We start from the raw sequence: 16,986 nt of genomic DNA, 5'->3' as shown, positions 1-16,986 counted from the left end.
ATCAGCAAAGTCAATGGGATTCATCCTCTGAGGACCATGAATGTAAATATACAAAATCTCATGGCAATCCATCCCATAGTAGACATTTCAGTCTGGATCAAAGTGGGGGACAGATCGCCTGACAGACTGACGGTGCCATCCCTACAGCCACGACAACAGCGCGGCTAAAAATGCGACCACTTTGCCTCTCCCACTTCAGCATGATGAATGATGAGAACACAACAGGTACCTTAAGTAAGGAATAGTAATGACTGTGCATTTTGTACAGCGAAGCATTTTGGTGTTAATTACATTAAGTTGCAATGTGACATTAAGGAACCTGAAAGGTCTGCAGGCGCTGCATCACTGACTAATCAATTGCCATTAACGTGGCTGGTACAAAGGTCTCCACCCGAGGGACATGTTGGACGCTGCCATTACTTCTCTCCTCTTTACACTGAACAAGTTGCTCTGCAAAAGCAGCACCGTTTAATGGCCACTGGGGGATCATTTTAAAGTTTTAGAGTGACGGCTATCCATAAAAACAGGCTTGTCATTTTAGAAACGACTATATAACGTGAAATTATCCAACACAATGGCTGCACTCTGGGTGTGCTGAGATCTAAACATGAAGCCATTATAGGACTAGCACTACTGCTGCACCTCCAGGAGGAAATGTTTGGAAAATGTCAGTCAGTATCAGTTGTGTCAGTAAAAATCTGACTTTCAGTACCTGCAGTTTGTTGTTGTATAACAAAAACACTTTAGGACACTGAGTACCCAATGAGCCTCAGTGGAAACATACAGTGTCCTCAACAGATGTGATTATGAGGATTAGGACTGTCTCTCCCTCCCTCCCCCCTTCTCCCTCTCCCCTCTGACCCTCTCATTCATCCAATGGGAGGGAGAGAGAGGGACAGAGCGGACGGGGAGAGATTGGCAACAGGTTTCACAGCACTGGCCAACATACTGTTGTGCTAACAAACAACTCTTTCTGTAAATCTGCACAGAGACATTCATTCATATGGATACATTTGTTAGACTTTAGCTGTCAGTTTTTCTTTTTATATAGTTTTTATTTGGTGGATTTCTTTGCTTCTTCTTTTGGAAGAATATCAAAGATGATTAAGATCATGTTTCAACATGCGAAGAAACATCCGGGGGTAGGTTGCATTATATTCATGTATCTATTGAGCTCTGTAATTACTTCTATGACTAACATCAGGCTCTTCTTGTCATATATTGGCCTAAAAAACAGACTGTAAAGTTAGAAAGTTAGATTGTTTTTTTATGAATAGCAGGAATTAAATAGCACATTTTGCAACTTTAGGTTGAAAATATTATGCTGCAAGCAATGTGTGACTGTCCAGTTGTTGACCAGATCATAAAATGTTACAAATGTTCTGTCAAACTCAATACAAATTAAAAAAGCAAAGCATTTGAGTCATTTTTCAAGCAAAAATGGCAAAAGTTTGCTTCTAAAATGTGAGGATTTACTGCTTTCTTGGTCTAATATGACACAAAATGTAATATCTTTGAGTTTTGGGGTGCTGGTCAGACAAAACAAGGAATTACAAAAATGTCCCCTTGAGCTCTGAGAACTCATGAGAACTGGAACTGATGAGCATTTTGCACCATTTTCTAAAATTCTATAGACAAAACAAATAATACATTAAGTAAAAAACATATTGGAAGATTGATCGATCATGAAAATTAGTTGCAGCACTACTCGGGTCAGACAATAAGAGTTTAAAATATCTGCCATAATAACTATTGACGTTAATATAATATTAACACCTCAGCCAGCTCCATTAACTGAATGAAGTGAGATGGAGCTGAAAGCTGTGAAAGCTAGTAAGTGGATATTTGAGCTTATTTTGTTACATATAACAATTATAATTACTGATCGGATCATCTGAATTGTTTAAAACAAGTACTGTGACTGCACATAATTACTTACTGCATCATTGGCATGTTCATTTGCTTTATTACTGTCATAAAAAAATGAAGAAAGAAAGAAAAAGAAAGACACAGAGGCTGTCTGTGCTTGTTTTTTTTTCTCCCTGTTGCCTCAGAGCTATGCTGAGGGTGACCCAAATTCGTGGATTGACAGGGTTGGCTTGGCAGTGCACCAGAAAAGAAATAAGGGCAGCAACAGTATCGAACCCCAGCGAGTATAAAACACTTCCTATATCGGTCAGGCTGAATGGTAAAAGGTGAAACACTCACTTGTGTGGCACGATATGAAGATATCAGCACTGGGGAGTGGACAGCTCCCTACACACAGGCCTGCCTTGATTATTCGCTAAGCGTGTGTGCGTGTCTGTGTGTGTGTGTGTGTGTGTGTGTGTGTGTGTGTGTGTGTGCGTGTCTGTGATCAAAGCTGACCTGCTTTGGTGTGTTTGTGTGTGCATGGCTGTTTGTGTTTACTTCCATGATCGAAGCTGAGCTGAACTTGTGTGTGTGTGTGTTAGCATGTTCATGTGTGTATGCAGTGAAAACTTGTGGTGTGCACTATGAACTTTTTTCCAAGGTTAACTTGGAAGAAGAAGTTGAGGAGTTCAACTCGCTGTACAGTACATGACTGAGGCAGCAGACTGGTGCTGAAATACAGTAAATAGTCAGTTAATCGATTAGTTGATGACAATTTAGTACAATTCTGCTAAATTGCTAACATAGCTAATTAAAAACACCAAATACTCACTGGTCAAATGTCAGGGATTGGACTTTTGGTATTTTGTTGACAGGACAATCAAGGAATTTGGAGACAATACTTTGGCCTCTGAGAAACTGTGATTAGTATATTTCCCAGTCAATTGACAGAAAAGAATTAGAGCTGAGAGGATTAGTCGACTCATCGATTAGCCATTCAAAAGAAAAGAAAATCGACAACCAACTTGATAAGTTTAAGTAAAAATGCCAATTCCCCTTTCTTGAATGTGAGGGTATGCATATGTTTTACATGACACTAAACTGACAATCCTTTTCTTATGGACTGGTGGTTGTTTTCTGACATTTAATATACAAAAATGATTAAACGATTAATTGATAAAATAATCCGCAGATTAGTCGGCAATGACAGCAATTGTTAGCTGTAGCACCTTTCAGAATCCTTACAGCTGTTTGCTGTCAAACTGCACTTTAGCACTTGGGCATCTGATCACTTGTCTGAAGCAGGAGGCCCATGTTAAGAAGTTCCTAAATAGCTGCCTGCCGAGTGGTCTGAGTATGTAGCCGAGGGAGAGATACTTTCTTCATCTCCGCAGCTGTAAGGTAGTGAATATCAAAGTTTTATCACCAGACAGTCTCCTAATCAACCAAAAGGCAAGTGGCGTTGCAATCAGACAGAAGACAGATGTCTAGATCCAGCTGAGTAGAGACATCCTTCAGTTCAACCTGATCAAACTGTCATCTCTCTACAGTTTGACTAGATCTGTGTGGGCTGAGAACAGCTGTTCGCCAGTGGTGTGACTCTCCCTCTCTCTCTCTGTCATACATAGAGTACCACATCGCAAAGTAGACAGGCAGTGTATGGCAGTGTAGTGTTGATGAATAGATGCTGCGTGGTGAGAGGATTTACGCAGCTAAGGTTTAGGTGTTTAAAATTACATATCACATTATCACCCTGTCCCCTTAATGTGCTTTTCTATTTTAATTCCTGTCATCATCACAGCTCACATCAAATTAAAGTCAATGTGTGTGTGTGTGTGTGTGTGTGTGCATGTGCACATTCATGCCTGTGTGTTTGAGTGTTCCGACCTTGCATGTGTTAGCTCAGGTATGTGCATATGAGTGAGTATATACGTTTGTGTGTCTCGCTCAGTTTGTGTGTGTGTGTGTGTGTGTGTGTGTGTGTGTGTGTGTGTGTGCGCGATGCTGTCGCTCAGTCTGACAGGTATAGTGTTGAGGAGAGGCTGGCACACACAGACATGCGGCAGCTCTCTCTTCCACCGCGTCCTTGCCCATTCAACCCAGGCTGACAGTGAGCTGCCTCACACATGGCCCGGGCCTCATGCATATGGAGGAGGGCAGGGAGAGGAAAAACAGGAATAACAACTACCCGTGTATGTGTGTGTATATGTGTGTGGATTTCACACAGGTGTATGTTCATGGTACATATCACAGCCAACCACTTGATAGAATATGTTTGTTTATCTTCGTATGTCTCCGTGGTCTGGGACTAATGCAGTCCTCCTTTTCCTCTCCTCTCCTCAGTTAATCCCTCAGTTTTTCTTCCTGACTGTGGGCATCACAGGGGCCACCCTCTATCTGATCCGTCTGGCAAGAGGACCTCATGTCACGTAAGACTGTCGTCTGTCTACGCTTGTAGCCATTGCAGTCTTAATCTTGTTATCTTCCACCTTGCTCTTGATGCCAAGAGATTTTACTGAATTTTTCCATGGGTATCATTTGAGAATTTGTAATTCGTCTGTGTCTACCAGCTGTAGCATGCTTGTCAGCTTAGCCCGGTTAGTCAAGCTCATGCAGTGTTGCTGCCTCCGAATGGCAAACACAAATGAGACCTGAAGGATCTGGAGGATCCTCCCATGAGAATTACGGTTTAGTTACAGAGAAAACGATTAGTGTACTGTCTGTTGACACAATGTCGACTGTTAAAATGTTTTTCAAGATAAATGACAAAAACGTACTGAACCATGACACTAAAACCAAGGTACATACCAAACTGAGCGTGAGGCAAATGTACATCTTTTATTTCTTCACACTTATTAGCATAGAGCAATGCCCAAAACTTTCAAGTAGCCGGATTGTCATTCTTAAATAGCACTGTCGTATCTTCACTGAAATAAATGACAAATGTCACCGCAGATTATTAAGTGTACCTTATTAACGCAAATTGTGTAAGTTACTTGTCCAAAGGCCAAAAAGAAAATTGTGTGGCTCATTTTTTATTTCTCACTTATTGGCCAACATATCGGATAAATAGATCTGTGATGACTTAAAATCTGCAGATAATTTCAGCCCACTGATTTAAAGATTGGGTCCTGTTACAAATGTTGAAAGTGAAATCAAATTACATTTGATAAGGGATTTGAAAAAAGATTTGGAGTCAATAAGCAGACACTGGATTCAGAAAATGCTATTGAAATCAAACACTAGTACCATCCATACGAGTGCACTGACTTTGATACTAGAATCAAAACAAATCTTTTTTGATGGCACCATATGTTGAATTAAAGTTTATAACAAACGCGGCTGGCAGTATTAAATTGTCATTTCTCAGAAGCTGCATCAACCACACTGAACTCAGTGACTGCACACATACAGTAAAATCTACACGCTTCATGTCCTATTTTGGGCCTCACTGAACCACTTGTTCTGAGGGTCAGCCATAAAGCCTGACCTCATCACCAGCTGGTGATGAGTGCTGTGGTCAGTGGCTGCTTCTCTCTGAGACCATCTAGTGTTTGTGGTAATAGAGGGAGAGAGAGAGAGAGAGAGAGAGAGACATGCCCGCTCTGCCATCAGTGTCTCTGTCTCTTTGTTTGTGCTTTGGCGGCGTGACGTGCTGCCAGAGGGAGGAGGAGGGATGGACAGTCACAGTGGAGCGCTGTGAAATCCAGACTTTGGTTAATGAACAGAGGAGCACTGCCAAGTCACTGGGCTGAGTTCACCTCATCTCATAATCACCTTTGTTTTTCCCCCTCAACCTGTGTCTCCATCCGGCATCTATGTATTTATCTCCTTTTGTCTTCTGTCCCATTTGTTTGCATCTCGGTCTGTTTCTCTTCTCCAAGTCTTCCTTTTTCTCTGCATCTGCTCATCATGTACGCCTCTCCCATCGTGCATGCCATTCTCACTCTCATGTCCTGTATTTTCTCTTCCTTTTTCCTCTCTTTATTCTGTATGCCCTGAATCTTTTCACATTTGCAGCTTTTGGGACAAGAAGAACAACCCAGAGCCCTGGAACAAGCTCGACCCAACCTACCAGTACAAGGTAACAACTCCCCGGTCACACACTGTACGGCCACATGCCCGCTTACATCACTCATATCTGCCAGAAAACGAACTAGAACAAGGATGGTGTTGTTTCATTGAGTCACTGAAAATCTCATATTCATCATCAGCCTAAAAACCTACTAAAATAGATTTGGACCAACCAATGCTGGCAGAGTAATGTCAGATCAACATGGCTGCTTCCTGGCTTTCTTCACATCTGTTCAAATAAGGGAAAACAAAGTGTCTTTCAAAAACAAATTAAGGCAGATGGAACCAGGAGCTTTTAGTGGTCGGTAATAATTTGCCTTACCTCTTTAACAAGGCCAGAGCCACAGACAAACTAATGAAAATATTAACGCTGACCCAAAATAGAGCAGAAAAACAACCAACTGACAAGTCCCAGAAGAGGAGATCTGGATGATGTGTTTTTCAGAGAAGAGAGCCTTTTTCTGAAGGTTTCAAGGCTGCGTTGCTTGCCAGTGGAATGAAAGTCGCTGTAGACTAAAGGTCAGGACACGGCATGTTTAATTCTCGATAGCAAGGCAAAGGTCTCGCATCGAAATTCCACTGAAGTCCAAACAATGATCGTAATGAGAAGGGGAAAGTGGGAAAGAGAGAGGGGGGGGGAGGGCAAGGGTTTTAATGGCAGACCAATCAAGAAAAATACAACACGGGGAGAAAATAATCACTGCAAGTGCAAAAATGTGTGTTTATCATGGTTGGAGGGTCTGTGATGAATGCAGAGCACACGCATGCAGTCACACAATATACATCATCCATGACTTATGCAAACTGTTGCAAATCTGGAAAATAAATGATCTCGAACATATCATGGTATGTAAGTGTATTTGGGTGAGCGCGTGCATGTATGCGTGTCTATATTTGCACTAGAGGGGAAAAAAAGTTCACCCCTGCCACTTTTTTTTCCTCTTAAAGACAGCGCTGATGAATTTAATTTAAGCAAAGCAGATTTAAATGTATTCCTCCTGCCTTCCGCAGTTTGTGGCCATCAACACGGACTACAAGAACCTGAAGAAAGATGGCCCTGACTTCTAAAGGTCCTCCAGGCAACTGCGGGGGCACCAAGTTCGGCATGACCCCCTGCTGTCACCTCAGTGATGTGTAACGTCTTCCTGAACATTTCCTCAGTCTCACCTCATGCTCCACGACAAGAGCTCTGAATTAACACTGTAACTATGAACACAAACTATTAAAGATCATATGAGACAGAGGGCTGGTTCTTCAGTGCATAATTATAAACAATGTGGTGTACAAGCTACGGTGCTGTTATTATGCTGCTTATTTAGATGCTGCATATTCATGCTCAACATTATTATATTGGCAATTGATCTTATGACTACATTTATGTGGAAGGGGTCGCACATAGTGACCCTGGCCGACTCTGCAGTTCCCCTGAGCTCTACAGAGTGTTTTAGCGTCTTGTCTGGTGAACATAGTGGAGCATTTAGCAGCTAAAGGAGCAGACATATTCCTCGAGAGTTGGTGGAAACTAAAACAAAGCTAAAACGAAACGAAAATAATTAATGCTAATGTTTGTCTGTGTCTGCTGGATTGGAAATAGGCAGCCGTTTGCTAACATAACGTATTGTTTCTGCTTTAACGGGCCTTTTCCACTATAGGACCTTAACCTAAAGCTTGGGACAAACCTGAAGACTAGCTGAAACCTACAAAGACTGGGCAAACCACACATAAAGATCGTTTCCACCAACTTGCACATATTTTTTTGCCTTTGACAGTTGATTATAAACCTAAATACACTCGACAACACACTGAAATCCTGCAAGAATTGTCGCATGTTCTTGTACCAAAAAAACATGGATGCCAACCAGCAGCTTGAACCGTTTATGTGAAGTGCAATTTACACTGAAAAAAGGCATTTGGGTGAGACCAAACATTTTCCGGCCTTAGCAAGACAATAACGTTGTATTCTATTCTAATAAATAGAATTGTCCTGGTCAGAAGAAGATGTGACATTGCTATGCACACCATGAACAGCCAATATTTGCGCTCGACTGTGTTAATGAACTCATACACGCGCTACAAAACCAAAATCTTGCTTCTAATTTCCAAGGGAAAAAACATTATTTACCGAGCTCGTCACATCACAAATCCAGCACTGCTGCGACAAGTAAGTCACATATGCACACATGCTGAGATATGAAGATGCAGATGAAGAGGACCAAAATAGAAATCAATCATGAGAGATGAATATCAGTGTGGGTCATGGAGTTCTTTTAAACCAGTTTCCAGTCCCAGAAAGATGCAGTCCAAAGAGACAAATCACTGAACTGTTTGATCACTGCTTGTCTGTAAAAACCAAAACATTATTTTCACTTAGGTACGGAGCTGGAAAATGACAAGACTCAGAATCAGTAGTTTCTCCAAATATGCCTCCCCCTGGCATAAGTCTCCCATGTTGGAGAGTTCATTGAATGATGAATGTTTGTGTCTGTGTGCACCTGTATATGTGTGTGTGTGTGTGTGTGTGTGTGTGTGTGTGTGTGCTCTCACTCAGCATCACTGGAAGCCACACAACATAAAATCCCGCTCTAATGGCTCACAAACTGTCTCAATGTCGGACCCCTGGGTTCTCCTAATACACTCCTTAATAGACAATCTATGTTCCCGACCCTGCATGGGCCCATTTATATGTGCACGCGCATGTGTGTGTGTGTGTGTTCCTTTTTTAAAACAGCAATATGCTTCCTGCAACAGTGTGATGACCTGCCCAGTGGGTATTGTCTGTTGCTGGGTAATGATTTGTGTGTGTGTGTGTGTGTATGCGTGAGTGTTTGTGTCAGATGCACAAAACCTGCTGACAGGTAATCAGCCAGGCCAAAGCATCACACTGGGGCATAATCACAAGGTCACACACACACACACACACACACACACACACACACACACACACACACACACACACACACACACACACACACACACAGAGGGGGGACAGTTATTATCCAACCTGCAGCTTTACAGGTCGTTGTGATTGCATTGCCTCAGTGTGTTAGTATCAGTATAAAACTTTAAGGCAGAGGGTGACGCATACCGGCAGCTCGCCATCAAACAATTTACCAATTAAGAGCTTGTAGAATGGTGAGATTTTATTTCTTATGTTGCATCTTCTTGTCTCTTTTGTATGCCGTTCATGTTCTCTCCATTTATTTTTCGAATATAACCCTTTCTAAAACATCACCTTAACATACCGTCCCTTCTCAAATGTCTGTTCCAAGCTGTCTCTATCTAATAGCATGTTTTGCTTGCCTGCTTTTAGTCATTTTTCAAACTCATGCTACCGATAAAATAAGACTACAGAGCTGAATTACTACATTCATACAGCTTCAACAGTTAGTGACTGTGTCAACAAACCCACACAGTCCTTTTCCAAAACAGCAAACATTAAAAGGCAGACATGCGATCCAAGTCAGGCCTCAGTAGGCAGCGAAGTATGGCAGTGTGTGATTAAGATCTCAGTTTTACAAACACAGGTTGTGTTTGTCACTTTTCTACCTCAGAAGTTGAAGTGAGAGCACTTTCTCAACACACAGACGCTTGAGCACTTGTCAGAGAGAGCGAGGCAGACGGAGGGAGGGAGGCCATCTCCTCCTCGATTACATCCTCTCTGACGAGCAAGAGTAGATATTTTTAGATGAGGATTAATTTTAATGGGTGAGATAAGAAGTTGAGTCGTGGGTGGAGGAGGGACGAATAAATAAGTAAATAGGACATGCCGCAAAACAGGAGGCAACGGTGGCAGCGTAGGGGTGGTGTGGCTGTTGTTGCAAGGCCCTGGGCAGATCCACTGATCCAGTGGAGATAGTGAGGCCTTTCATCCTTTAAAGTTTTCACCCAGAGGTGGAACACGAAAAATCAAAGAGCAAACCAGTGTTTGTCCATAACTCCAAATGGAGCGACCTTTCACAAAGGAGAGGTTGTGAGGTTAGACGGTGCTTTTGTTCCTGACTGTCACTTCACAACAAAATATTCTGTCCAAGAAGAGAAAAAGTCCATGTACTGCCCTAGTGGTGACAGGTTCATATTTTTGATAACTGCACAAAACAAAGCTAAGAACAAAGCTAAGAAAAGCTGCTATAATAGTTGATAAGCAAGATATCAACATAATTCTTGACGTTTTCACGGGTGTACAGCAACAGACAGTAGAGTTGTAAAGAAACCTCTCAACAATGGAGGACTGCAATATTCATTTTTTTTTAAAAATCAAACACCCAAAGGGCCAAAACACCCCCATCCTCTAAAAATAGGCAAATAAAAAGTATAACAATTAAAAACATAACAAGTCAAGCTTGTGTTTACATGTGTCCATATTTACAAGATGTCTGTGTGTGTAATTGTCAAAGTGATTAGATGTGTCATAATGTGCTGGAAATTAACTAGTTTGCTTGGAAGTAAAAGTTTAGGGTGTTTTTCTTACAAGCTGTGTCTTATTTTTGCCATCATGATAACATTAAAATTGCAGACAATACACTGTGGATATTCAGGACACAGATGCCACTGGGACCGCCGAACAGAAGCCTTTAACCACGTCGAGTCATTTGAAATTAAATGTTGCAGTTAAAAGTTTGTACCTAACATTTCAGCGACAGAAAGTCCAGGGATTTTCAAACACTGCACTACTACACCTTTCTATGATTCACAACTTCACGGACATTAGAACAAATACCTTGATAATTAAAAAAAATAATTAAATGTGCTTCTTTTATACACATGTTTTACTCAGGTTTAGTTGTTTCCTGTGTGTCAACCTGTTCGCCACACCTGCCTACACAACATAAAAAACAAATGTATGATACATATACAGTAAAGGATTTGACAAATCATTCCCAAATTGAGGTCCAAGGTCCATTTAATAGCTTTTTCCAGAGCTTTCGTACCACATGGCCTTCATCAACGGGTGGAGTGTATTTATTTAATCAATCAAGTGATTGTGAATTGTAATTAAATTAAGAGTACTAATCACTTTATCTATAGAGGCAGGATCTTGCAACAGTATTTTGTCCACAAGGCAAAGAAAGACCTTGATATCTGATGTTTCACAGCCAGAGACGCCCCAGCAGTGATTTCTGTTCATGCTGTCCCATTGCAGATGTTTTGAAAATAATTTTTACGGGTTAGTCCAGAGAGGATTCATAGTGAAGTTTCTTCCAAGAAGTCCAACATACGGCGTCTTTGATGTGGGGCATCTGACAGTTTAACAGGCTACTTTTAGTGTTAATATAAGTTAACAACACAAATGATTCCGTAGTTATAAAATCGATTTTAAATTGGAATTAAATATGAATGTAATGAAACTAATAGATGAGAACACATCAATAAAGAGAGAATAATTGACAATATGTCACATTTCAGATGCATTAGCCATATGGTGACATGATTTTGTTTTCCCATCCTTCTGTGTGATAAGAATATTGCTATGCTTTAGTAAAATAGTTTTATTCAAACTTTATATATGCTGAGCTGACCAATACACATCACTCAACCACAACACAAGCGAGCCACACAAGCTGCAGAGAGAAAACAGACAACAGCACATCCCACTAAAAATATGACGAGGTAACATCCTGCCTATGTGAACTCCCAAATATGCCGGCGGCATGTTTATAATATACTGCATGAGAATAGCTCACACTGTGTGAAAAGCGGGACAAAGAATTATGCTGCATTGGCAGTCTTGTTCCTCGAATCCCTCATCGCTTCAGGAGTGAAGAGAGTTCCCATCGAGTTAGAGGAGGTGGAAAAAACAGGTCTCAATTATTGGCTCCCTGCTGCAGGTTTACTGCAGGTGTGACAAAGTGTTTGTTTAACTAAAGGTAAACGAAAATCTGTGAATAAAATAACTATTATATAACTGGCACAGTCTCTCTGCCTACATTAACACACTCAATTATACAAACACTTACACAAACACTTCCTGGACTGCAGTGAGTGTCAGATCTGGTTTCCTCTCCCAGATCTGGGAACTATTAGATACTTAATTGATGGGGGAAAGATTTCCTCATCCTCCCGTCTACCATCTAAGCTTCATTAATCCAGCGACAGTGTACAAAGAGAGAAACATATCTTTTCTGTCAAATAAACATTTTGTATTGCTTTAGGACATAGGTCACTAACAGGCGGACCACGGTCCCAGTCCGGACCCAGACGCCGTCCTATATGGACCCGGGCCTATAATCAATAAATTATTAAGGGATTTTAAATTTTGACGGGGCGCTTCTATTTTAACCGTCGCAGCTTTTCTAGTCTTTACGGCACTGGTTTAGTGGCTCAGGAAACTCACAGACCAATTGCATACGAGTTAAGCCAGCCCACGTGATGCTACTCAGCCAATCAAATCTGTGCATTCCAGGCGCTAAACATTGCGACTACCACACTACTACAGTTAACAGAGAAAAAGGGAAACTCAAGCTGCTGCCACACTTTATTTTGTTTTTCTAAAATTAAGCACTTTATTTTAAGGTGCACAATTTTTCAAAAGCTATTTTATTTATTTTCTCTATTTTATTTTTAAATGCAGCCCTTCTTTTACTTAATGAGAGAAGAACATTATACATATCTACAGTATTGTATATCTGTATAGTTCAATGTTAAGTGACAATAAATATTGTCAAAATGTTTTTGAATTGTACTTTCTTTATTTGATTTGACAGTTGTCAGTTGTTGATGACATGCAGACGTTGATACAACTACTAGGCTACTTCAATACATATCACACTAAATCACAACGCAAATTAGACATTATGATGTTCCAGACCTTTGCTTGAGGAAATGTTCTCTAACTGGACCTCTTTGAATTTTAGTTGAATACCCCTGCTTTAGGAAATAAAACAACTGCAAAATAGAATGAAAAACATTCCACAAAATAAAGTCAAAAGGTGCAACAGGAAGAGGAAGAAATTAATAAAATGTTTGACCTATCACAGTAGGAATAGCTCAGGTGTCAAGTTAGCCAGTGAGCCATGACAGTGACAGTGAGCCAGCATGCACAATACCAGGACAATGAGAATGAAGCAGCTGGATGTCAGAAATCATTATTGTTTCTTTGTTTTCTACACCTGTTGTTTTCCTGCTGTGACATATTAAAAACTCAATGATATTGCTTTTAGTTGTGTGTTTAAACATCCTATTTTCCAATTTTTGATGACACCTCTTGTTACTATGGTGTTTGAGCAGACCTGATTCTCCTGTATCTGTTCGGGCGGGACAACTTCCACCTTTATCACTCTCAGTAGCACAAGGAGTCCTGTGACCTCCTGTAATTCCCACGGTTGCTTTGCCCGCCTTTAAACAGGACAGCCAGAAAAAGTGAAGTGTTTTGGAGTTTATTTTATTATTGTTTAATGGAATTTTTCCTCCACCCCCACAATTATTCTTATTCTATCCATTCCTATATTTTTGGTAAGCCTTACTGTGCAGCATTTGGCTAACTGTCTTTACAGTAGATACAGTAAAGTGTTACACCGTCATTAGCAGTAGTAGCAGCAGCAGCAGGTGCAGTAGTACAGAAGGATTAGGACGGGGATTAGGATTATTGTACAGACAGACAACACACACACACACACACACACACACACACAGACACACACACAGACACACACAGACACACACAGACACACACACACACACACTGAAGTGATGCCTCTTACACTATGAGGAGCACCTCATGTTTCATTACGGGATAATTACAGCGCATTAGTGTGGCTTGGATGTCTAAATATGATTTGGAACATCATTACATCCAGACAGCTCTTCCCATCTATATTTAGATCTTTTTACTATCATATCAACTTCTGTCAGATTTAATTATGGCAGGTGTTGAAGTGACAGGGGTACACTGCATACTGTATCTACACATATATACACACACACACACACACACACACTGCAGACTGACGAAACATTTCCAATTAATTGCTGACATTGTCATTTATCCCTCTCCTCATTAAACAGCCATGATTTATTGTCAGATCAGCTACCAAGGTAACTGAATTTTATCATCTTTTCATTTCACACATTTCAGTGTGTGTGCGTGTGTTTCTACAAGAGCAGAGGGCAGATTAGTGGGGAGTTTTAAGGCTTTGATATATGACCAACATTATGAGGAAATGTACCAGATGGGTAATACTGTGTACAATTATGACAATTACAGCTGAAGAGTACTTTTTCATTGTACTTTTTTTCTTGCATATGGACCTATTCATTTTACAGAGTGATTTTACGACCCGCTCTGCTGCTAAAAGATATCGCTCATCTGAGTTGCTTCTCAGGAACAGAAGAATTGTGTTGACTCCCCCACCGGGTAAAGAGAAGGCTCCATTATATAAAATAACCAACAAAATACTGCACTTTAAAAACACTTAGATGCAACACCAACAATGCTGCCTGTGAACGTTGCTTGCATGTTCCTTGATATGTGTAGAGTAGATACATTTTTGGCTCTAGCCTCTGACCTCCTCACCCGTGCAAGCAGCACCTATTAAACTCAACACAGCAGAAATTATGAAGTGATGATGAAAAGCAGGCAGCAGTGTTACAGGAGAGCTTGCAAATGAGCAGACGTGCCAATAATATATACCCCACCAAAACTGCGAGACAGATAGATACAGAGCCCAACGCCAGCTTTTATATGAAATCTTCTACTACGAGCCCTGCAGCACCAATTCACCACAACAGCACCTCCAGTATTATACTAGTCCAGTAGGGGCGGAAATCATGTTGTTCAGTTCAGAGATTTGTAATCACTGACTATGCAGTTCGTTCACCTTTTTCCCCCCAAACATCACTGTTCAAATGCACTTCAGTATGTACATCAGTAAGTGAACGCATCACCTATCATGGCCACGATGTTCATCGCTGATTCTCACTGTCTTCAGTTCAGTCTGTTGCTACTCCAAGCAGTCACATTCAGTTCAGTACCAAACTAGCCTATACAAGCACTTTACATAAAAGCTCAGCAGCACATTATTAACAACAGACATATCAGATTATGATTGTTTCTGTGGCTTGTAATAGGCTTTTGATGAGGAAGTAATGGGCTGAGCTGACAACAGTGCACTCAGTCACCAGTGAGGGGAGCTCCACAGCGAAAAGCTACTGATTCGTTCAGTGACGAATGGTGATTCTGTGTATTTGTACAACACCTCTGTAATACAGTGTTCAGGGAATTGAGATGGATAAACCCAAACACAGCAATCAACCTCATATGCAGCAGCAGACAAAAACACTGCGACAGACAAGTATTCATTCACACATGTTAAAATTATTGAAATGAATGCCTCTGATCAGTAAAACCCCTTCTACAATGTTATGTGACATTGAGCAGCAGAAAACAGCTGAAATACATCGGTCACATCAAGCCAATATTACAAGGAAATCATATGTGAAGGGGCTGTGTGCAAGGCCAAAGTCAATAGGAAACCCCTCAAAACAACAGGAGTCTGGGGGAATTATGCCACAATTCAGCCCATTAACAGTTTAATAGCCAACAATCTATATTCCAACATGTGTGTCAACTAATTAACAATGACAGCATCATAGTGCAGGTGCCAAACAACCAACCAACCAAAGGAAAGGCAACCTCAACCACTGTGAGAAAGCTATTCACAATTAATACAGAAGCAAACACTGCACCAGCAGATCACCATGAGCAAACCGCCAGAGGGGTCCACAGGAGATGTAACCAAGCATTCAAACGGACATCGACTCATATGACAGGCATGTGTTAGCACAAGCAGCAAACACTTACTTGGTGAAGCAGCGATCCCCGTCATTTCAGCAGGTAGTAAATCCTTTGGAAAGAGGCCCACCGTGGTCCCGAGCTGACCTGTGCAGCTCTTCCGGCCTGAAGTGGCGGTTTGAATCTGGTTAGTGTGGACAAAGCAGCTAAATGCTAACAACTAGCTATTTCAAGCTATATGATCAGACTGTTGGCAGGGTAGCTTATTTATAAAATGCTACATGGGCAGCAAAAGCAGCAGTGGTGGTGGTAGCACGTGTTTTTAGAAGTGTTACAGGTGAGTTGTGAAGCCACAGGTGAACAGAGCCAAACGTGGGCAGGGCTTTATTAACGCTTTAAATGGCCCGCCCTGTCGGAAGGGTGCGTGGGGTTGGTGCTGCTGCTAGCAGTGGCGGTCTGTCCCCCCCTCAGACAGCGTTTCCCTCCCGTGAGGATGGTACTTACCATCGCGCCCCTCTCCACGCTTGGGAGTAGGGCTTGGCTGTGTTATATCACAGACAACTGGTTGGGAGACAGACTTCGACACCGACATTGGAGCCTGCAAACAAAATATGACCTAATTTGGCTAATGGAAACTAAACTTCTATCCCTGTTTGTCAACTCCTCACAGACCGAGATACTGTTGCAAGTAAAAGCCCTGCATTGAAAAAGTGCATACGTATTATCAGATTTTAAAAAAAGAATCAATATTTTACAAGAGGATCATATGTTTTGTATGTAAAATCATATTTTTAAAGTAAATACAAGGCAAATAAATATAATGGAGTCAAAAGTACAATATTACAATTCAGTGAAGTAGGTGTATAAAGTTGTTTAAAGTGGAAATACTTAAGTAAAGTTCAATTGCCTAAAAAAATGTACTAAAGTAAAAGTACTTGGCTACATTTCACGACTGCAAAATAGGTCTTTGAGGGGTGCAGCATTTGTTTATATATGTGCAGTAAAAAGTGGTGAAAAGAAAATCTAGTTTGGTTCTAGCTGTACTTATTACTTTAGTGTCTCATAGGCACACATTTTCTCATCCAAACCCTGCCAGATAAACTACATATAACTCCATTACTAATGCTCTGATTCTCCTTATCAATATTGTACAATAGCTAGTTGAATATATATTATTTCACTCACATTTTCTCAAAAACCCTTCTGCACCGTTACAGTCCAGACAAACAATCATAATTTTAACACAATGACATCCTCCCAAACACTGGATGTTTTATAAACTTGTGTGGTTGTGACAAGTGTTGTATATTAATATCAGCAACACGACACAAACG

At 41.0% G+C, this 16,986-nt stretch overlaps 1 protein-coding gene across 1 annotated transcript; it reads left to right on the top strand.

The window, feature by feature from the left end:
• Positions 1-1,100: 1,100 nt before the first annotated feature.
• LOC139283318 (cytochrome c oxidase subunit NDUFA4-like) lies at positions 1,101-6,993 on the top strand. Its single transcript, XM_070903316.1, has 4 exons — positions 1,101-1,142; positions 4,195-4,280; positions 5,872-5,935; positions 6,937-6,993. The coding sequence occupies exons 1-4, from the start codon at positions 1,101-1,103 to the stop codon at positions 6,991-6,993; spliced, it is 249 nt and encodes an 82-aa protein (XP_070759417.1).
• Positions 6,994-16,986: the final 9,993 nt, after the last annotated feature.

This window comes from Enoplosus armatus, chromosome 3 (assembly GCF_043641665.1).
Source record: "Enoplosus armatus isolate fEnoArm2 chromosome 3, fEnoArm2.hap1, whole genome shotgun sequence".
Taxonomy (NCBI): Eukaryota; Metazoa; Chordata; class Actinopteri; order Centrarchiformes; family Enoplosidae; genus Enoplosus; species Enoplosus armatus.
Note: the sequence above shows the minus strand (reverse complement) of the source record. Positions and strands in the feature narration are given on the sequence as shown.

Bases quoted from the DNA above. Each gene is read 5' to 3' on its own strand.
- LOC139283318 (XM_070903316.1), top strand. From the start codon at position 1,101: ATGATTAAGATCATGTTTCAACATGCGAAGAAACATCCGGGG. The intron at 1,143-4,194 runs GTAGGTTGCATT...TCCTCTCCTCAG, and splicing joins ATGCGAAGAAACATCCGGGG to TTAATCCCTCAGTTTTTCTT. The intron at 4,281-5,871 runs GTAAGACTGTCG...TCACATTTGCAG, and splicing joins GCAAGAGGACCTCATGTCAC to CTTTTGGGACAAGAAGAACA.